This window comes from Maylandia zebra, linkage group LG14 (assembly GCF_041146795.1).
Source record: "Maylandia zebra isolate NMK-2024a linkage group LG14, Mzebra_GT3a, whole genome shotgun sequence".
NCBI lineage: Eukaryota > Metazoa > Chordata > Actinopteri > Cichliformes > Cichlidae > Maylandia > Maylandia zebra.
The window spans coordinates 9128454-9151971 of NC_135180.1; the positions used below are offsets into that span (position 1 = coordinate 9128454).

The window sequence follows — 23518 nt, forward strand, 5'->3', positions numbered from 1 at the left end:
CCCTCCACTACCTCATTTATCCCAGGGATGTCATCATTTTACACAACAGCAGGCAAGAATAAAGGTGGCGTTACAGTCTCGCTCATAAGCTTCAAGTACAATTTAATACTGCTACTTGTCTATAAAGGTTTAAATGATTCAGTGCCCCATGTTCTTTGTCTTTCCAGAGCGGGAAAAAGACAGTAAAAGCAGTATTGTGGGTTTCGGCTGATGGACTCAGGGTGGTAGATGACAAAACTAAGGTAAGAAACGCTTATCTATCATGTGTCTCCTTGTTTTGTCCTTCTTTCTATCTCTCTTTTTATCTATGTTATCACTCACCTGACAGCAAGGGCACGGTGCACAGTCGTGCCTTCTTGTTGTCATGTCTACAGTCTTGTCCACACTAGTATTTTATCTGAGTCTTCAGTCTCAGCCTCTCAAGACAGGCAGAGACACAAATAACAGAGTTAGCCTGTCAAAAAGAAGATATAAAGCCCACTAATGCGCTTATTTCCCTCTAATACTTCAATTTGAAACATTTTTTCTTCTTTTTGTTGCTCTCGTATTTAGTAAAGGCATGCATATGCCATCCTCAGACCACCAACAAAACTCTCATTCTGTCCTAGTTTGGTGACCCTAACAGAGGGGTCCACTGTGTATCCACTGTGTTGCTCCCAGGCTTTTTTGAGTGTGTGTGTGTGTGTGTGTGTGTGTGTGTGTGTGTGTGTGTGTGTGTGTGTGTGTGTGTGGTATTTCAGAGCTGGCATATGTGACTCATGATTGCTTGCTAAAGGTGCTTAGTGGGGGAGGGAAACTCAAGTAAACACAGACGCACACATGCACTTGAGGAGTGTCTGGCGGCCAGGGAGGCCTCCTACAGTGAGTGCAGCTCGCTGTGGTTCTAGTGAAAGCAGAGCACAATAAAGAGCAGCAGAGACAGTGCAGAGAGTAAGCCTGATAGAGCAGCCTCTTTCTTGCTTTACTTTTTTTTTTCTTTTAATGTGTTTAGAGGCCACACACGACCACACCTCTTCCAGTCTCTCAGTCCCACTCCTCGCCTTCTAACCTTCCTCCTTCCTATTGTCTATCTGTTCTATTGTTGTCTTTCTGTTCTTCAATTCAATCCATTTCATGTCAACTTTATTTACATAGCACCAAATTACAACAACAGTCACCTCAAAGTGATTTATATTGTAAGGTAAAGACCCTACGATAATAGAGAGATATAGGGAGACAGGATGAAAGCTACAGCAAGAGTTTAATAATAACTGCAGAGTGTAGTGTAATGATTAAATGCAGAGTGGTGTGTAAACATATAGAAAGTGAAGAAAGACACTCATTGCATCATGGGAAACCTCCAACAACCTATCTTTATTGCACCATAACTAAGGGAGGATTCAGGGTCACCTGATCCAGCCCTAACTATAAGCTTTATTAAAAAGGAAAGTTTTAAGCCTAATCTTTTAAAAGTAGAGAAGGTTTCTGTCTCCCAAATCCAAACTTGAAGCTCTTCATTGCAGTATTTTTAGCCGGAACAAATATGATATAACACAGCAGAAAAACCCTGGATGCTACCATCAGTAAATATTATCCTGTTTGCTGATAACCTCATAGTAGCTCTTTAACCTTCTAAGACCCGAACTCTTCCACGGCATGCATTTTTAATTTCTCTTTGACATTTGGGCTGATTGGGACCTGATGAATGTAAAAACAAAGAATTAGCAGATTTTTTTTTTTTTTACCTAATTTTTGTTTCTAAGAAAAATGAGAGCCACATATGAGGATATTCGTCCTCATATCCACATATGAGGATATTCATTTAAAATTTCGATAGAAGAGTAGCAGTATAATGTCCTCGTAAGTGGATATCAGGCCTTTGTAGAGCAAAATCGAGTATTTTGGTCTAAATAACCCAAAATGTGATGTCCACATATGTGGACGCCAGGTCCTAGGAGGTTAAAGTAATAAAAAACTAATAGAAAAACTAAAATAAACCTATGTATTTGTGAACCATAATCACCATATTTGTTTAAAGATTTACATTGCTGTAACTTTTGGAACTGTAGCAACTGAATAGCTTAAAGCTGAGAGAAGCCAGAAGTGAGGTTTTGGTTTTGTATAAGATTTAATTGCTATAAGTCAGCGTGTTAGCCAGCTTTAACCTTGAAGCTAAAAAACACCAATATCAGCAAAAGAGAAGAAAACGTTAGTTTTGGTGGAGTCACAATAGGTTGTTTTCTTTTGGCTTGCACTTTTGTTTCTCTTCTACCACATTACCTAAACAACAGGTTAATTTAAAATATACCTCACCTTCACTGAAGCTGTAAGGCTGAATACAAATTTAAAGCCCCTAGCTTTTGACTTGTAAGACCTAATTTTGCTTTTATAACATGTGCGTCTCACCCATGCTTAGTGTGTTCACACAGTGATATAACACATTCATTTCAAAGGGCATGTGTTTGAATAGAAATGTGGAAAGAAAAAGCAGGCTCACTCGTCATTTATTAATAAACTCCTGAAACATACTGAACTTGCAAAAGCAAGTTCAGTATGTTTTATATTCAATAATTCATAAAATGGGTTTAAACTTATGTAGGAACATTAGGAATTCTAATTGTGCATATTAAGGTTGTCATTCAGCGCTCTACACAGGGTTTTAGCATCCTTTAGCTCAGTGTTTTTATTTTTCAGCCGGTAAAAATACTAAATTGATGGCGTCTTTTTGCTTTTATAGCAAGAAAAAGCTCTATTTTTAGCCAGCTGTACACGCCTTGGCCAACAACAAACAGTGTGCAGACACAGTTAACACACTGAAGCCTGTAAGAGTCAGATATTCCAGTCAGAAGATACTAGAGCCCCAAAAGAGAGAGAAAGGAGAATACTGAACTAACTGTGAGATGACTGAAACGTAATTGTCTGCAACATCTTCACAGGTTAATTACGTGTAAACTATTGATGATAATCATTAAAATAATTTAATACAAGTTTAACTTAATAACTTTTTGTTAGACAATCAGCTTTTATCACTTTCTTCCTGTTTTATTTCATTGCCTGTTCGTAATCCTTGCCATCAGCTAACCTCTGTGAATCAGCTAGTATGCTCTTATTAACAGCCCCACGAGCCTTTATCAGAACCTTTCCCACAGTCTATCAGTATACAGTGGGCTTGTGCATATGTGCGACGTGCATGACCTTCATGATAAATCACCAGCAGAAAGAAAGAGTCAAGTCTTATTCCATTCAGCAGAGTGACTCCTCCGCATAGATGACACAGCCAGAGTCACTGCCGAGCTTTATTCTTCCTTTCACTGATAGAAGGCCGTGGTCTGAGTTACCCACCCCCGCTCACCTCATTACAAATATTCCTCACAAGAGCACAGAGAATTATAAATCCCTAGAAAGCACATCAGTACATAATACGCACACATAATACTGTATTTAACACAGAGGAAGTCATTATACCAGTGATGAAGAAACAGACATGTCGGTCTCTGCTCAGCCTTTCACCTCAGTACCAGCATCCCCCTCCATTCACTAATTGGCCCACACTGAATAGGCTGTTATTCTTCTACTTTTTTCTCATCACATCCCTCTTTCCTTTCTTCCCTTTTCCCATCCTCATCCTCCCTCGTCTTCTCCCCTCGTCCGCCCGTCTCTTTGTTCTCTGTGACACAGCAAGGCAGGAAGGGAGTGTGTGGATGAGTGTGTGTGAATCCTCTTTCTGCCTTTTCTTCTTGCTCACGCCTCTTGTTTTTCTTCTTCTTTCTGTTTTTGGTGAGTCAAAGAGGTAAGCTGAAGGCCCCCTTTATGTACACAGAGAAAGACAGTGGCCCCATCTTAGTCTCTTCTATAGTGACTATACATGCTGAAGCCAGCTGAATAACCCTTTTATTGAAGGAAGGGCAAGTTGTGGAAACATTGCAGAGATTAAAAGAGGCTTCGGTGTCATTAGTCTGTAGTCTCTGTCTTTGCTGTCATCAGTGGATGTGTAAATAGGTTTATGGGGGGTTGATGGGGTTAAATGAGGTTAAAAGCAGTGTGTCAAGTATTGGATCGGTCTGTGAGCTAGTGCTCCCAGTATTAAAGTGATTTTTCCTGTTTTTCTTCAATTAAGCTGCAGTTAGTTTGAGACCCTTCTACCTGCTGGAACAATTCAATTGGCTTTAGTGTAATACGAGCACAGTCAAATGCAATAATCTCCTCTTACTCTGTCTAATTTCCTTTGCCTGCCTCTCTCAGGACCTCATCGTGGACCAGACCATAGAGAAGGTTTCATTCTGCGCTCCGGACCGTAACTATGACAAGGCCTTCTCCTACATCTGCAGAGATGGGACTACAAGACGATGGATGTGCCACTGCTTCATGGCTCTGAAAGACTCGGTGAGTAGACACTTCCAGATACCCTTTAGGATTTATACGGAAAAATGTCTGTGTTGCTCTAGCTTTTATATATATCAGTGCAAACAATTCTTTCATTTGTGCCCCCCCTCCTAAAAAAAATAGATCTTGAGGTTTACTTTCAGTATTTTAAAGGGGCTTAAAAACAGGAAGAGATTAGCAGTGGCAACAAGGGACCATAATAATTCAGCAACTTGTATCAACAACAGGTAGTAACGGGCACAGTGCAAGTTTAGTTTTTCAATATAATTTTGATCTCTGCTGTCTAAAAATGCCAGATATTTTCCACTTATGTGAAATAGTGTTTGGTAAAGTTTGGTTTAAACAAAAATAAGACTCATCTATATCATAAAGCCATTTACGCACTCTGGATTTTGTCAAGAGAATCGGGTCTGGACATACACAACTGGATAACTCCACTGCTGAATTAGGTAAAGGTGCCATCTGTATGTATATTGTATGGATATTTGTTAGGAAGCATGTATCCCCCATCAGGTAATGTCTATAGATGGCTACATGAGTGCTTTGGATGTTTCCATTTTCTTATGTAGACATACAGCATTAAGTCACACAAGATACTTGGATCCCAGTTCTAAATTTAATTTATTTACGTTGTTAAAATGTCTGGAGGGGGTTTTTCGTAGCTCTTTTTTTTAAAATAACAAATCACCGAATAAAAATAAACAGACATTTTACTGAAAATACATCTTCAGTTGTTTTTCATATATTAACACGCATTGCAATCTGTCTGTTAGATTTGTATTGTTTATTGTCATTTATGCTTAGAAATATTTAACCATATATGCTTAGAGGTGTGTAGTCGATTGTGTAGTGATAGGATGTGTGATCCTTATTAGTCTGCAAAGACTTTGTGTGCATTCCAGAATGTTCTGGCATTCACACCAACATCCTGGGAGCATGGGAGAGGTTGTACCTTCTCTTATTGTTTTATGGTAGGATAAACAAAGCTATATCTGTTTTAGTCTAAGTGCCTTTTGTTTAGATGAACTGCTGGACTTCCAGATTAGCAGGTTTAGGGAAGTCATTTATGGGGTCACACTCTGACCCCACACACACACACACACACATACTTACACAACGCACAAGCAAGGTACTCTTTGTTTGTATGTAGACGTCATATGTTAATGAACCTATGTATATTCATGTACCTCAATAAAAGAGCAGTGTTACGGGGGAGTAGATGAGAGCAACTGGGGTCGAGCGAAGGAAAGGCGTTTGTCCAGTTCTCTCCCGTGCACGAGAAACATAAAGAACTTTGCCTACTCGTGTCTTGCTTTGCTGTGTAATTAAATTATCTTGAACGTTCCAGCGAATAGGTTTAAGCTACAAACCTATCACTGTCAAAAAGGTAAACATAAACACAACCCACTCTGTGACAGGTGTCTCAAAATACAGCTGTAGCCAATTAAATGATTGTTTATGAATTTTCTCTACCTGTCGCTAAAATAGTGTCACTGGAATGACCTTGGGATAAGCCGACTGAAATTTAAAGACATCTGCGATAGAACGAGTGCTGGCATAGTATAATGTGGTTCTAAACCCCACAGTGGTTTCATCAAGTTAGACGGCGAGTTGGATTATTAATGTGGATGGAAGAGGACGCAGCACAGACCTGGGGGATTAGGAGAAGGGATTAGATAGAAGCCAGTGGAGTTATCTGCCCATTTGTGTCTCTCTCCATTTCCACCATACAATATCCATAACTGTGTGCTCATCTTAAACTGGACTCTCTGTTCTGTAATTGCCGTGGCTGTCTTTGTATAAGAAAGAAGCTAAGACAAGCAGCCAGTGTACCAGGGATGGAAAATATTAATGGCTCAGTGTAAAATGCCCTCTGAAATGATTTGCTTTCAGAGGGATAACTTACTTTGACTTTTACTGATATAAAAGTTTCTTTGCAATCCTAAAGAAACTCTATTATGCACAAATACAGAAAAAGGCATTTCAAAATATATATGATAAATCATGATGTTTTGGGACAAGGGAAAGTGTGCAAATGTGTTTTAATGCTGTTTTTCCCCCCTCTCTATTTGTTTTTGCATCAGGGGGAGAGACTGAGCCATGCAGTGGGTTGTGCCTTTGCTGCTTGCCTGGAGAGGAAGCAGCGCAGAGAGAAGGAGTGTGGTGTGACGGCTTCGTTTGATGCTAGTCGCACCTCGTTTGTGCGAGAGGGCTCCTTCCGCGCCAATTCCTCCTGCAGCCAGCAGGGCAGCAGTAGTGAGCGAGAGGACAAGCTGCAAGAGAAAAGGAAAGGTAGAAGTTTTTTTTCTTTTTTAGCTGCATAGGCAACAATAGCACCATGATATTTACATAAAAACTGTCCTGAACAGCAGTAATTATCGTAATCCCTTCTTCTTCCAGACCAGCCCTCTATCATGCCGGCCCTTCCACCTGGCACCGCCTCCCCACCCGAGGGTGCGGCCTCCCCTATGGAGCGACCAGAACCAGGCGGGCCTCATGCCATCCCCCGCCGCCACGCGCCCATTGAACAGCTGGTGCGTCAAGGCTCATTCCGAGGATTTCCGGCCCTCAGTCAGAAGAATTCTCCCTTCAAGAGGCAGCTGTCACTCCGTCTCAATGATCTGCCATCCACACTACAACGCAAGACAGATTTCGAGACCAAGAACCCTGGTGAGTGGAAACGTTTTTGATGTTATACTGACAAATGTTGACATCTGCTGACCTCCTGACCCCAGTCCTGTTTTGATAGAGGCTGAAGTTCACAACATTGGAATGTGGGGTAGGGCGACAAAAACTACAGCGCTGTTCCTTCGAAGCATGAGTTTATATCTGTGCCCAATTCACACTTTCGTCATAATAATAAATTTGGTTTTAGTGACTGAATAATAAAGACTATGAGAAGGTAGCACGTGTTTTGATAGGTTAGTAGGTTTAGAAATGTCTAAATGTGTGTTGGATGTGTAATTTGGTAATCAAAATGATTGTTCCGCAGTCACACAAACTATATTTTTCATGCTGACATATCATTAATTTAGATGACATTCAGTGATGGCCATCATTTACAGGGCTCTAGACTAACTTTTTGCCATGGTTGCACTGGTGCGCCTAAAAATAAAATTTAGGCGCACCAGCACAAAAGTTAGGCGTACCCAAATTTTTAAACTGCATTACTTAACACCGCAGTTTTACATGTTCACGTTTTTTTTGATTTGTAAATGATTAACTAACAACAACCTTTCAAAATGATTAACTTGACACCCCCTTTGCTGCCCAAATTAACAGCAGCTCCATCAGCCCCCATAGCAATGATTTTATCCAACCAGTTACTGCACTGGTCCCCAAGAGCAGCAAATGCTTACTTTGAGGCAGCATAAATTCCTAAACAAATTAAAAAAAAAATACCATTTACTTATCAGATCAAGAGTTTACAATGCAGTCTTTTTCAGTTTGAGTTTCTATATTCATGTATTATTGCTATGTTTAATTTTCAATGATAAGAACATGCTAGATATGGTTAATTCAGTAACACGACGTAATATTATTAATCATATACATAGGCTACATGACATGACATGGCTTACCTTGGGCATGGGCATGCTGGACCTCAATGTGTCCAATCAGTATATTCGCTGGTCTTCCTTTTTGCAAGATACGAGCGTACACAATGACACATTCTTTTGTGGCGATGTCTGTGTCTCCATCGATCAGGAAGGCCATGTATGTACTGTTCGCAATTTCCACTGACGTCTTTTTTTTCAGTGTGTCAGCGATTACGCCTATAAACTGGGCGCACGCAACATCATTGCTGTATGTGGGGTTTATGTCCAAGCCATTTTTCCTGTGAAGAGTTATTTCTGACTTGAACTTAGTAAACGGAACTTCTTCTTTTGCAATATTGTAGGCGATGTTAAACTTAATGATCATCTCGGCCTCCTCCGATGACCTGTTTACTCCTGCCTGCCGCTGAAAGGCAGTGGGGAGCGGGGACATTTTGGCAGAGCATTTATCGCGGCATATAATGTGTCTTCTCGATGCTGTATGCTTTTTCAGCGTTTCAATTCGAAACGTATTAGCACCAGTGACAAATGCTGTGTTGCCGGCCATGGTCTTTCCACACTCGCGACAATAAATGCAGTGCATCATATTGTCAGCTTGGCTGTATCTTAGCCAGGGAAACTGGTCAAGCCACTCGATTCGAAATCTATACATTTTCTCACTTTTACTTTCAGTGGACTCCGGCTGGGAGTCGATCGTATGTGGCTCATTTTCTGATGCCGTCTCCGGACCAGTGTTTGACAAAAACAGAGAGGTTGATGGCTCCGTGTCAGAGCGCTGGCTCAGAATTTTGGACTGATCAGGCCTTAACTTAACGAAAAAGTTATCAATTGTTCTTTTCATATTTTCTCAATACCAACTTCATACACTTCTGACCTGGGCTACTCACCCTTCTCTATCTGCCCGCACTTTCAAACGTAAACACAAGTAGGTCTGCAGGAATATCTGGACCACGGCCAATCACAGAGGTCCCCGCCTCTGAGTATCTCTGATTGGTTTAGAACACGACATGGGCATAATGTGTGCCTGTTGTTGAACACATGGAGACTTTCAGGGTTGCTGAAACTTTTTTTCCGAGAAAATACTTGGTTGCACCGGTGCAACCAAGTATTTTTTATTAGTCGCACCATGGAGAAATTTGGTCGCATTTGCGACCAAATTGGTCGCACTCTAGAGCCCTGATTTATCTGTTGCTTTGTCTCCTATTAGCTGAGCAGCATGTTAAGCACCACCTTTTTAATTGTTAGACTGACTGCACCATTACTGAAAGTGCACCAATTATAGTAACAAAGGTGTCTAATTTAGAGCTTTTGTGTGAAAGGGGAAGATCCAAAAGTACACTAATGTTTTAGGATACATAGAAAGTTAACTATTTAAGCTATTCTCTGTATGATGTGGAATAACCATGAATTCGTTTCACCATTAGTTTTCTTTAAATCAGTATTAAAGCTACTAATATACTTACTAATGGATCAGTAGCAGGATGGAGGTTTCACAGGCAGTTAAGGATACAACATTGAAAAAAATAATGGCAACAAAATAAATATTTTGTAGTGGTAATAGACAATAAACTATGTTTATAGCAGAAGGATTTATGATATTAACATGTAGATGCTAAAGACTAATATTAGGCTAACTTCATTCACACTTCATTTTTCTGGAGATGATTTAACCACACTTAATTTACACATGGCATCAAAATACCTCTCAGATACTCACAGGAAAATCAGGCGGGATGTCACTCTTCAAGAAGGAATGGTATCTTTTTTTTTAAAGGTACTGCAAACCCCACATTTCCAAGTAATTATTTGTTATTCCAAAGAAGTCAAAGAACATGACTACTGCCTCTACAAACTATCTGCACACGGGGCTGTATTCCACTTGCGTCATGGTTGTTTGTTGGAGGGTTATTACATTTTCCATTTGGCTTGAGCGTGACATCACTGACCCCTGACTGTACACGTCTGAGTAATCATATTACAGAATAAATCATCCGCAGATCTTAGGTGAATTTACATTCATGTTTTCGTGGTGGAGCAGGTGTAATCCTGCTTTTTTCATTTTAATGCTTACCTTCCACTGAATACTTGACAAGGAAAAAAAGAAGCAGTTATGTGAAGTGCTGTTATTATTGCGATAAGTGACAACGCTGACAGCTGCTGCCTGTGCAACTTTGGGAGCGCTTGGCTTTTTTTAAGGGCAATTAAACATAACTGATTTAGCCCAGACAGGTTGCATAAAAAGAAATACACAGTCCCCCCACCCCCCACCCATTCTCTGTGGTGCCACAGGATCAGAGTGCTCAGTAGCAAGGCTGATTACAGTCATTAGAAGAGATGAGAGAGAGTTTTTGATATGACTGGAATACTAAACCACAACAGCCACTCTCATTCACTATATAGTCCATCCTTTTATTTCCATTTCCCATTCGCCAGTGACTGTTACCGTATCCAGGTTGGTGGATATGTTGTTGTTTGAAGCTTTAAAGCTTTTTGGAGGCGTGTCATGAAGTAAAAGTGGACCAGCTAAAAGGTCCTCAATTTCCCAAAGTGTCCTCATTTCAGTGGTCTTGGAGGCACAAACTAGTCCCCACATAGACATATAGACAGGTACACACACACACACGCAGATAAAACCTAAATGGTCTCAGCCAATTCGTCTGCTTGCCTTCTCCCTTGTGACTCCCTGTACAATGTGCGTATTGATTTATGCGGTCAATCAGCTGTCCTGTTTAGCCTGCAGCTACTATTCTACCAGCCCTTGAACCTGCCACTGCACTGAGGAAAACACAGAGAATAGGCACACATGTGAAGTGCTTAAAGTACCTCTGAACTCTGAGAGGCACTGACAAGAGCAGGGGGGGAAAGGGATCACAGGGCTGGTCTTTGTGGAACAAAGGACAGAGAAATCTTTGAAGGGAGACCTTACACATGCCTCCAGCGCCCTCTGCGCCCTCCAGTATAATTCAAGGCTTGTAGCCATACAATGCAGACAGTTAAGAGAGATATACATGTATTAGAAGAATGGATTTGAATGGCACACCAGTGCGATTTGCTACACAATGGGCCCATCTGTTGTAAACATGTATTTCTCTTTACTTGAATCCCACTCCTGTATTCTTGAATCTGTCTATGTATTCATATTATGAAAGTACAATGTGAAAGAACTCTAACAGGAAGGACGAGGAAAAAACACAAGCATCATTTCTCTGAGGTTGTGAGGGAGGCTCAGGAGACTATGAGGAAGGAATTTTATCTATTTATATCTGCAGTCAGTGGTTTAACCCATGGTTGATGTAAGAAACTTGTATTTTGTTGCTTTTTAGGTCAAACAGTGGCGAGCATCAAAGTATTTAAATGCTCTAGTTTTATGCTTTTGATGCTAACTAGGTCTGTTCAACAATTGTGTATTCCATCTCTTCTTTTCATGCTTTACTCTTTGTCTCATTTCTTTCTCTCTCTTTCCCCACCTCCCCCTCGTGTGTCCTTATCTTGCTAATACCAGAGATGGATATGGGATTGCCTGGTGAGGGAGACAGCAGTATAAATGCTCTGTGTAGCCAGATCAACACCTCGTTCACCAAACCATCAGACGAGCTCTTCTCCAACCCTTCCTTGTCTGCAAATGGCCCGCCAACCGGCACCGTGCCCCCTGTTCTGCCTCCTCCACCTGCGCCAATGCAAGGTAAGATGAGACTATAATAGATCAATATTAGTTTTGAATTATAACAAGTGGTGGGCAAGTTTAAGTAAAACTTTTACTCCATCACTTCTAGCCACCTCCTCATGGGTACAGGCGGAAGCTCCTCTCCACTCTCCTCCTCCGGTTTCTGTGGCGATGCAAATGCAAAGTGGCCACAAACGCACGCCATCTGAGGCTGAGAGATGGTTGGAGGAGGTCTCCAAGGCTGTGAAGGCCCAACAGACACCTCCTCCCGGCCCCGCCATCCCCACCATCCCCGGACCTCCCTCCATCTCCAGTCATCAGATGTCCAGTCAGGCAGCCATGTCAGCTGCCCCAGTGTCCACTGTGCCCATGTCCAAACCTCTTATTTCCGGCCCCTCTGCTCTTTCAGGTCAGGCTCCGATGCCCCTCCCACCAATGTCGATATCATCAGTTCCTCTAATACCTGGACCTCCAGTTTCAGGTCCCCCTATGTCTCTTCCGTCCATGTCCATACCCACCATGTCAGGGCCAAGCATGTCTGGAGCCCCCATGATCCAGCCCTCCCTCCCTGGACCTCCAGGCTCACTTCCAAGCTCCATGCAACCGTTCCCTTTGGCTTTTGATAACACTCCAGCCCCTGTGGGAATGTTTGCCAGTCAGCCTGTCCAACCTGCTTTTGTGCCCATGCAGACCTACATGCCAGGTCTAGCAAGCAGTATGACCTATCCCAATGCCAGTGTGCCTGTGGTAGGCATCACACCATCGCAAATGGTGGCCAACGTCTTCTGCACTGCCACAGGCTCGTCGGGCACAGGCAGCACTATGGGCTCGGCTGGAGGAGGAGGACCCAAGGTGGGGACGCTTGGAGCAGTCGGGCAAGCCCATTCCTATCCAGTCCCACCTAGTGCCGTTGGCCACTCTGCAGGTTTTTCAACACCTCCATTTTCATCCACTCCACCTTTATCAACAGCCATTAATGGCCTTGCACCGCACAGCAGCACCACAGTGGCCCTCCAAAATGGGACCTCCAGCACTAGTGGAAATTGTGGCACTAGTAGCAGCTGGCCGCCAGAGGGCAGCCAGCTAACAGCTCCGGTGGTTGATTCCCAAGAGGATGACCGTTTTGAGGCCAAGTGGGCAGCCTTGGAGACAAAACCAGCAGCTCAGCAGCCTGGGAACAAGGCATCAGCTGCGACAGCCAACCCATTTTCCAACAATCTGCAAAAGACTTTTGAGATTGAGCTCTAAGACAGACTTGGCCTCCCAAAGCTGTAGCACTCATCCTGGAGTTAAAGCCTCGGGACGCCAGGCACTAATTCCAGCATCTTTGCTTAGAATGGGATGGAGGTCCTTACATTTAGCCTAGGATCCAACCTGTGGCAGCCTAGCAACTTGCTGAATGCCCTCATAGGAGCCTACAATGATCTTGCTTTCTTCATGCTCCAATGAAACATAGAGTAACTTAGCAGCTTGCTGGACTGTAATCTGAGGATCAGGTCTCTAGCTCTCTAGACTTGATGGACTAAATCCTTTCACTCCACCTGCTACCTGCCTCTCCTCCATGCTTTCTCTTCTCACTTCTGGCTTTAATTTACCTGCTGGAAGTCCCCAGATGTACTGCACGTGCCCCCTCCAAGTACAGTGTTGAGGGGATGAAATGCAGTTTAGTACTTTTTTTCTTTGAAAAGGGGACTCCACTCAGATGCATTCCAATCCCATGTTTCTTGGCAATTTTACTTGATTTTGGTGGAGACTTTAGCAAATGTGGTTATGTGACAAGATACGTGGAGAAGCAGAGCAGTGACCTGTTGACCGATGAACAGACTGACGCTGATCTTAGCAAAGCACAGCAGAAGTTCAGACACCTGAAAGGACTAGTCAATGACGTGAGACTCAACCCTACGAATCCAAAAGGAGTTACTGACCAATAGTAGAGATTTATGGCCAAAAGTATTTTATTTATTGTATTTTATTTTTTATTTTAACAGGTTATATGTACTTAAAAATCTAAATCTCAAAGCAGTGTTTCAGGAGCATGTTGTTTTTTTATTTCTATCCCCTATATTTATTTTTGTTGAATCATAAAGAGTAGGTAAAACTACAGGTAGCAGGTTGTAAACAGTTGAAGGTAAGCACTGTGGGAAACTGAATCATGTAACAGGAACCAAATAACCAGGGCATACAGTAATGTGACATGTGAGACAAGTGTGTATATAGCGGCATGTTTCTTCCACCCGTTAGCCGTCAAATAAATATGCTCCACTGCTGCTGCCGAGGCCAGATGAGTCTGTATGGCTTCACTTTGGCATTGTTGCCCATTTCTGTTGCTAATGCCTAATTTAAAGGGCACTGGGACTTGAAAAATGTCTTCAGGATATCCAGCACACAGACACTCTGGACAATACAGCACAACAGTCCTTTGGACTCCATCTTCACCGGACAAACCCAAGGAACTTTAATAACTCAGTGGATTTAAAAAAGTAAAACTCTGCAACACTGTGCAACTGGTTGGTGGAAAAAGATGCACTACATTCTAACATTCAGAAGTCCTTTTATGTGTTCAAACACAGGGTAAAGTCTCATCATGTACAGTATGATTGTGTATTCACCTCTACTGCACTGCTGTGACGCAGCAGGGCTACACTCACAACTGATTTCTGGACTGTAGGAGAAGAGAAACACGAGCAGATATCGATTCAGGCGTGTGGGCTGAAAAAAAAGAAAAACAAAACTGGAAGGGTTTCTGATGTCGAAATATTAGGGACAACAAAGATTCAGTTGATTACCAGAGGGGGAAAAAAACAGCGGAGAGGAAAGATGAAGGATAAGCTGTATGTGAGAGGATGTTGCTACTGTATACCTTTTAAAGAATGGGATGGAGGAAGTCTGAAGGAAGGAAAATCAGATGTGCGTAAAAAAAACTAAACAAAACAACCCAAGATAAAAGCAAGAGGCAGTTTGCGTGAAAACACGTCGAACAAAGACACATTCATCACCCACGACACAAGCACTGTCTGCCATCTTTGTGTTCCTCAAGGTCAAGCCGCTTTCATTTCAGCATCCTATTCCTCGTCTCTTAAAACCTCAAGAAAACAACACTTCTTAATCATGTGAATTTATGAAAACAATGTTGCTTATTATTATAACTGCAGCCTCATAAACAAGGTTTTTCTCAAACTGTGCGCAACTCCTTATATAGCTAAAACTCCAGTACTGTCAGCAGAGCCTTCAGTGTTTGTCCAAAAGATGCAACCTTACTAAAAGTTCAAGCAGGCCTGTGTAATGAAGGGCTTTTCCATGGGTTACTTCTCTATGTTATTTAAACTACAATCTGACCACAGATGCTCCTGCTATGTTCCTTAGGAACTGAATTGTGTTTGGATATATGGACTGCCACTGATTAGATTTCCTGCTCATTAACTCCCTAGAGCTTAATTAGCTTGTTTGGTCTCTTCCTGTGGCCGGCTTTTCAGAGAACCTAAATTTACATGCCACTGGCCTAATTTACACCACCTCGGCTCCTCCCAGGTTTTACCCCTTTGTTTTCTGATGACTTGATATATCTTCCCCACAGAAAAAAAATCCAATCCGCTCCCTCTCTCTACAAAAACAAATCCGATTCCCTCATGAGATCGATGCTTTTATTTTGTTTAAAATCGTTTGGGGTTTTTTTGCCCTCAACTCTTGTTTGCACGCTCCCCCCCAAAAATGGTAAATGTAGGTTAATTGTGTTCCGCGTTAAAGCAAACTAAATGACCTCATAAACTTGATTGTAAAACCATAGTTTAGTGATGGTAACAAAGCAAAACCAGTGGAGTTTATTTTTAATCTTTATTTACAGAATTTTTGTATTTAAACCAACATATTTGTATTGTAATTACATTGTACAAAAGATAAATAAAGTAATATAATATTACACCTGCTCGTGATTTCTGGGTAGTGATTGTGGTTTTCTTTTTATCCCATTTTTTGACTCATTTCTTTTCAGACATTTCCCATCCTTCAGCTGATCTTTTATGCTTAACCCCAAGCAAAGCTGCGTTCTCTTTCTTCTGTTATTATCATTCTGGCTCATACTTGTCGGCTTCGTTGCTGTGCTTTTTCATCAGCTGGATTTAAATGGGTTAAACACTTTTCCCTGGATGTTCTTAAACCACAGTAGAAACCCTTCAAGCGAGCCGATTTAGAGCAGTTATGCTGACATGTTGGATAGTCCTCACCGGCATTTATCTGGGAAGATCATTACGGCTCTCATATCTGCTGGCTATATATGTAACAGTCAGGAGATTGGTAGTGCAGTGCTGCAGACGAAGAGTGAAAAACACCTTTATATGTAACTAAATAAAATGTTATGTCTTGCTTGTTTAAAGCAAAGATTATGGTCATTTACAGCTCCACACAGCAGCATTGCATAATTCACAGATTGAAATAATCCATATTTATCTTACACGAGGCTTTCATGCTGCCCTTCAGTTCGTCCCACCGTCTGAACCACAATGGATGAACTGAAGCTTTCAAGCCAGCTTTGTTCTGATTGGATGGCCCTTGCAAGCAGGCTTGAACATCAGGTGGGTGGAGCTTGTGTTTATAGTCAGAGCTATGTGCCCAAGATGGCCATATTAAGGATACTTGCAAGGTCCACTCTGTAGAGAAAAGGAACCGTAAAAAAGTGAATTTTTGGTTTTAAGGTGGGAAATCACCGCTGGATAACTAAGAATTTTAAGAAAAAAATTTTTTTCTTTTTGAACATTGGATAAAGGTGGGCTCCCTCTTCCCTGCCCGTCTTTGTGCTGTGCAAACCACAGTCAGCAGCAACTTCTGGCTGTAGCTTCATGTTTGGCAGACATGAGCGAAAGCGGTTTGAAGGGTAATATAATACTTAGTCCCAAAGACGGACAAAAAGGAATGTGGCTGCCGACAGGTTGAAACAGCTGACAGCACATAGCCTTATTATACTTCCATTAATCTCCTTTTTTGTTACTTTCCTCTCTAACTAAACATCCTACTCGTGACTAAACTGCTGTCTAATAAGCGCTGTCCTCCATGCAGCCAGGACCGAGTGCTGCCGCTCCTCAGGTCACTAATGGAACCAGACAAGGCCTCTTTTCTTCTTAAGGACCGTGAGAAACTGAGTGAATGCGCGCGTGCGCGCACACACACACACAAACACACACAAACACACACACACAGCGCTTGAGCAGCGGTTGCAGTAACTCTCACCAGTCGATGAGTTTGTGCTGCAGACAAGGAAAAGAGGACAGATCAGCTGTGCTCAGTAGCTTGTGAAGCTTGTCTTCCAGTCATTCTGGATGTGCATCATGTTTCATGCATGTCAAAATGATTTAATAGCCAACGTTAAAGAAGCCATTATTAGTTGTTCTCAAAAAGCAGGCTAAGGCTTTGTTAATTAGGACAGCCTTCATTGTTGCAGCCATGGTAGCAGTGTGGTCTGTGACATTTGTGCTCCCTCGGGTTAAATCTGGGTTATTTATCAGTTTTACTTTTGGTTTATACATTACAACACTCTACAAAGACAATAACGAACTTGGCAAACATTGCCTTTTTGGAATACTGATGTTAGCTTTTAGTTATTTGTGGACTCCAGGGCTGAAAAGTAAGGCCAGCATTGAATTGCCAAAGGCAGCAATTCTGTTTCTTTGTTGGATGTTTTAAAAGAATTAGAGTTGCCCCTCTGAGAATTAATGTTAATTTGCAGGTGTGTGTGTGTGTCTTTGTGTTATACCTGTGCACCCTATGGACCCAACACTAGCACTGGTAGCAGTAGCTATCAGCTAGTGCGCCTAGTTTGTCCATATACTCTCACTTTAATAGGTACATAGCCGATCAGATGACAGAAGCTCAATGCATTTAGGCACGTTGCCATGTTCAAGACGACCTGCTGAAGTTCAAAGTGAATATTAGACAAAGCCCTAGGCATTACAAAAAAAAAAAGCACTTTGAATTCACCGTTATTGTAGAAAAGCACTATTTAAGTACCAGTCCATTCACGAGAACAGCCAGACTGCTTTGTGGTAATTGGAAGGCTTAAGTGACCACTCGTTACAACCAAGGTAGGCAGAAGATCCACTCTGAATGCACAACCTTGAAGCAGATGGGCTACAGCAACAGAAGACCACACCAGATGCCACTCCTGCCAGCTAGGAGCAGGCTCACCGAAGCTGGGCCACACAAGTCTTAATTTCTGCTGTGATATTCAGAATTTGGTGTTAACATGAAAACATCAATTCATCCTGCACTGTATCAAAAGTTTAGTAATTTGACCGAACAGCTTTACATTACATCTTTTTCTCCTTCACAACCCCTTCAAATACTGATGAATCCTCCTCTCTTTTAAGCATGTCTCAGTATAGTCCGACTTGGGTTTTGGTTTCTATCCCTTCCACAGCACTTCAGTCAGGTTAATGTTCCCCCAAAACACTGTTGTCTTCCATTTATGCTTTTGTAGCTATTTGCTGGTATTTTCTTAGGTTGCAGTGCAGACCATGTATATCCCTTTAAGACCACAGTGTACTCATCTTTTGATGGCTGCTTCTGCAAGAATAATATGTTGCAAAGCTTAAATCATCCAAAACTGGCTTCTTGAACATGACGGTGAGTTCACTGTACAGTCGCCAGATCTCCATCCAATAGAGCATCTTTGAGATGTGGTGGAACGGGAGATTCTCATCACGGCTGTGCAGACCTGCTGACCGAAATCTGTCGAGGAGTGTTTTCAGCAGCTCGTTGAATCTAGGCAACCCAGTTCTAGCAAGATATACCAAATTAAGTAGCCGTGTGTGTATTCACTTCTTTAAATCAATCTGTAAAAACTGGTCACAGATACGTTTTTTACTTTTAGGGGTTCAGAACTATCATTTAAATTCAACCAGCTGCAGCACCTCCACCTACCTATCTACCTACCCGTACTCGTTACATTGTAGGCTGCTGCATAATGAAGTTGGTCTACATAGGAGATGGAAATGCTTGGTTGCCATGGTGACGTAGTTAAAGATTCAGTAACATCTGAAAAACCACTGGAATCCGCAGAAAAGGCTTCCTATACGTATACATTACAGCGCCGAAATAAATTAAGGTTGCTGAAAATACAATATAATCCTAATGGATTCTCAAGGTGGGTCAGACAAGTGTGTGTGTGTGCATTTCTCTGCCTATTTGTTGCACACCTAGCAGCAGTGTGAGATCACTCAGAACAGATTACATTAAACCAAATCATGTAACAGTGTTTGAATGACCGTTTCTGTGAATTGTGTTTCACTTCAGATTTGTTCTCTCTCTCTCTCGTGCTTCACTGCCTTTAGTGGATGTGTACAAAAGGAAGGCTGTTGTCTCTTTCAGCCCTTTGCATCACTGTGTATGTGCATATAATTAAATAGGGCCTGTGAGGAAGGATGCGACTGAGTATGTGTGATACCCGCGCATCTGTGCGATAGCAACATCTGATAGCTGTATAAGCACAGACTTGGTAATGGTTTTTGTGTAATGGACCATGGCCGGACTGTCAGCTCTGCACCGGATAATGTATCCATGCTACATGCACACACTCATTTATCCTTCTTATCGCTACTTGATCGCACAAAAAGGCACAAACACGCTCACGTGCATACTGATATTTCCTGCACGTCAGAAATCTCGTCAAGTGTTTCTCGCACTCCAGGACTCATTCTCTGCACACTTGTGCGATATGGCCACATTTATTAGATATACTGTTTTCAGTGTGACCTCGCAGTCCTTGAAGCTTGAAGGAAGTAATTACATTGATTAATTGGATGTGGTTCCTATTGATTAGCACAGCATCTGTGTCTACTGTTTGGCACACAGCTGGCTCCACCAGCACGACATAGTAATGTATACATTAAGGACGGGTCTTAAACAAAGCAAAGCAGTGATCCATTTTTGTACTTGTGTACATATTAAATAAGCCATGACAAGCTTCTACTAAGGGGGTGCAGTAATATGCACTTGTCAAAACAAAAAAGCAACAAAAACACATTAAGCCCTCAGGGATTAAGCCAACTTCAAATACCAAGGCAAGAGCAGGGGCCTGGCTCTCCTAACAGAGCTCAGTTTAAAATCAAATAAGACTCTAACCACTTTCTCTTTTGGGCTCCTGATAACAGCCTTCCTCCTGCCCGCCGATATAAGATCTTAAATTGTATTGCCTCAAACAATCAGCTCTTGAGATAACGGATCCAAAGGAGAGCTTGACCGGCTTCTGCACATCATCACGAGTAGGAATTTGTCTCAGAGCCCTCAGCTCGGTGCATCCATGAGTCTCTGTGTCCTCCTGACCTTCTTGTGTGTATTTCCCCTGCTATTCTCAAACTGAACAGGGTAATTTGTTGCGCGATACAGATCAAAATTCAATAATCCTGGAATTAGATGATGATTTATGTGTAAGGAGACAAAGAAGAGTATTGTGCAGGCAGAATTTCCCTCTGGGTACAGACCAGAAGGCCTTGGACCGGGGAGTGCTGCCTCACTGTGCACAAACACAAAATGAGCACGGGCAGTGAGAGAGTGCCGGCTCCTACCACCCCCTGCCAGCAGCTGTCACTCATCAGCACTGGGTGCCAGAGAAGACCAGAGCGAGTCAGCTCTCGCCCATTGTTTGCTCTCATCAAATCGCCCAAGCAGTGAAGTAAATCGTCTATTTACTATGCCAGTAAACCAGAGGGGACTTTCCTGTGTGCTGCAATACCTAATAAGCCTATAGCAGACGGAGTTTACAACTCTTTAAAATGGAGCCATCTCCTCAGTGCTTAGTCACAAGCTTAATCATTTGGGTGACAGATTGTCAATATGAGTAAATCCTCTGATATTTATGTCTTCTGTGTAAATGATATCATGCAACACGAGCCCTGAATATCATTTTATTTGCTCTAAGTTTGCCATGCAGAGCTTTTCTGTTTTTGTAAAATGCTACAACTTGGGGGGAAAAGGCTTTTATTTCACTGAATAAATACCTTTAGAGGCTAAAGTAGAAAAGAATAAGCAGTCATGAGAGGTCTAGCAGTAAAAGAGTGATGACAATGTATGCCTCCCTGGGCATACCTGAGAAGGTGTGGACAATTCAGACAATGAAGCCCATAGACCTATGCACTGCCACTGCAAGGCCAATGAAGGTGCAGGGGACATAACAAATAATATAGTGATCAAATCACTCTCATGTGACTCTACTGAGGAGCATGTATCCATCTCCCTACAGCATCTAGCTCTGTTTGTGAAGCAGTGGGAGTCGAGTTCTGAGCTTCTTGAAATCACGAATAACTCACTAGCTGAGAAAATGCACATTTCTAACTTCCAAATAGGACAGCTTCATTGTAAAATCCCCTGCTGGGACTCATTCAGGACACTTACCAGTAGGTGGTCTCATACAAAATTTACTAAGCTCCAGCCGCATTATTTATGCTCATCTGGCGCCCTCCTGTGAAAACACGAGGAATTACAACATGGGCCCGACAACTTATTTCATGCTGCTACAAGATTTGCTCATGCCAGTTCTGTTGGAGCTCTGTAATGTCTTTGATTAAGTATGTATGTGCATGTCTTTACAGCCTTTAAAGCCAACGCTTAAAATTCAGCTGATACCAGTATCTCAACGCCCACCCATGCATCTAAATGTCCAACTCACGAAAAATGTCCTTTTTAAACTTCTTTACACAGCCTAGAATTGCTGCATCTGCAAGCTGCTTTGGAACCCATCTCCCGCACACCTGCTTCTCTCAGGCAGTCCTCTGACTAAATGAAATCTGTAGTCATTGATTGCCTGCTCTATTCTGTGCAGTGGGTTTCAATGTTGCTATGCTAAGCTTCCACTGGTTTTCCATGTTTGAAAAGAAGAGCAGGGGGATCTCATAAAAGCAGCCAAGGCCCTAAAAATGAAAGCTGCAAATCGAAATTTAAACCTTCTTTTACCTGTTTTAGTTCTGGCTGAAATATCATTAACAATGGTTGATAAATATCTGTATCCACAAGAACAGAACCTTGAATCTGAAGAGAAGGAAACTACCAATACTCATTTCCCACTGTGCCACATTATTACTGGATGTTACAATCCCTGATAATGCATTGCTTTAAATGGAGAAAGCGGGATGGCTGTTATAAGGAAAGGCAGCCCAGAAACTTTAGCAGTTTGGGACACATCGTCAGTAGTGGACCTTGGATTCATCGGGTGTTTCGGCCATTATCACTAGACACCCTCATCTAAGGAGGCCCTGCCAGGGTTGATCAGGCCCGGAGTGTGTCACTGGTTTATGTTGAATTGGTATTTCTCTTCTTCTTTCTTCTGTTTGGTTTTCTGCAGTTTATTTTCTTCTATCTATTCACTGCAACTAAGAAATAATACTTACCTCTTTGACATTTATGGAGCCTCACGTCTTCAAAGGGATAAAAAGGTGACAGAGAGAAGTAAGACCACACCTCTCCACCGGATTGGGCTATAATTAATAATTAATGTGCAAAATTCACTGGAAATCTGCTCATAAAATACTGGTGTGGCGGGGCATGGTCTGCGGTGCTGCTGCAGGGGAGATGGACGCACCTGCACGGCCTATGCAATTCGGTCCTAAACCGTTTGGGCTTTACAACAGTGGATTTAAAAGTCATCGTCTGAGTGTTTAAAAAGTCTCGATATCTTTAAATCATACCTTCCATACTTTGGGATACTCATATATAGTAACCATGTAACACCCACTTTAAGTGCATCATCACATGTTTCAGCAGTCACGCTCTGATCCAGGACCTGGCACTGAGACAGAATAAAAACTCAAGAGGCTGGTGGCTTTTTCAGCAGAGTGTCTTGTTCAGACTTAGTGCTCTTGGATTTTTCCACAGTGCTTTGGAGAAAACCCCCCCAGGACAAATACACGGGGCAGTGCAAACCAGTCACTCAGCTGAGACCACCAGCACCACTAAAGTGTTTCTCCCAAGTTTCCACGTGTTTTGCACCTACAGAACCTGTTTGTACTGAACCAGTCAGTTTTTGAGCAGAACTGCCTTGCCAAGGACCAAATGTGTGCTTGGGAAGTAAACCATAAGGAGCTTATGATCTATATACACACACACCCACAACGGCAGAAATAAAAAAACAAAAATCGGAAAACTCACATTTTGTGCAGATACCTCAGATTTGTCCATCATGTTTTAAAGTCATTTACTTTGATTTGCTGTGGCATCGACAATCCATTCACAGACATCCCTCTCCAGATCTCGTGTCCATGCTGGTGCAATGTGGAATTGGTTTTTGAAGGACATGAGGACTACTGCATGGATTTACTGTATCTATCTATACTGTATGGATGGTGTCATTGAACACCAGGGACAATGAACTTCAAATGACCTTGAATGAGAGCGAGAGAGAGAGAAAATTACTTGGGAATATGTGTGTATTTACAGTAAGATTAATTCAAGTGTATTTTAGTCTTTTACAGCAACATCTTTGCCTCCATTTTCATGTGTACAACAGCGAGCTGCTGACTGACTAACAGGAGTGAGTCTAGTCCAGCTGCGTCCTTTTCTATGAATTGTTCACACACAACAGTGCAGGGCCATTAGTTTAGACTGGATTTCATCTGTGGAGACTGCAGTTGACTCCAAGGTAACATGAACACCAGAATACAAAAGCCAATAAACAGAAACAGAGGAGAGGCGATGAGGACAGGTACAGCAGAGTGGAAAGCTTTCAGGTTGAAAAGAAACTATTGGAATTCAAAATCAACGCAGGACAGGTCACCCACAGAAATCGACCGCGTCCTTTGAAGAACTCAACAAAACATCACTTCCACTCTGGAGAGAACAGAGATAAAAGTATCAAAGCGAACAAAGATGCAGTAGCAAGAATCGAAACGCTAGACAACACAAGACACTAGTTTAAAAAAACAAAACAAAAAAAAACAACAAACTTGGAGCAAAGCTT

At 42.1% G+C, this 23518-nt stretch overlaps 1 protein-coding gene across 3 annotated transcripts in view; it reads left to right on the forward strand.

The window, feature by feature from the left end:
* Positions 1-15501, forward strand: part of numbl (NUMB like endocytic adaptor protein) — a 67479-nt gene extending 51978 nt beyond the window's left edge. For all 3 annotated transcript variants that reach the window (XM_004562770.6, XM_004562769.3, XM_004562768.3), the window contains exons 4-9: positions 168-242; positions 4222-4362; positions 6447-6654; positions 6763-7032; positions 11422-11601; positions 11693-15501. In XM_004562770.6, the coding sequence (XP_004562827.1) occupies positions 168-242; positions 4222-4362; positions 6447-6654; positions 6763-7032; positions 11422-11601; positions 11693-12831 (2013 nt within the window). In that variant the 3' untranslated portion in view covers positions 12832-15501. The remainder of the gene's footprint in view (positions 1-167; positions 243-4221; positions 4363-6446; positions 6655-6762; positions 7033-11421; positions 11602-11692) is intronic.
* The last annotated feature ends 8017 nt before the right edge of the window (positions 15502-23518 follow it).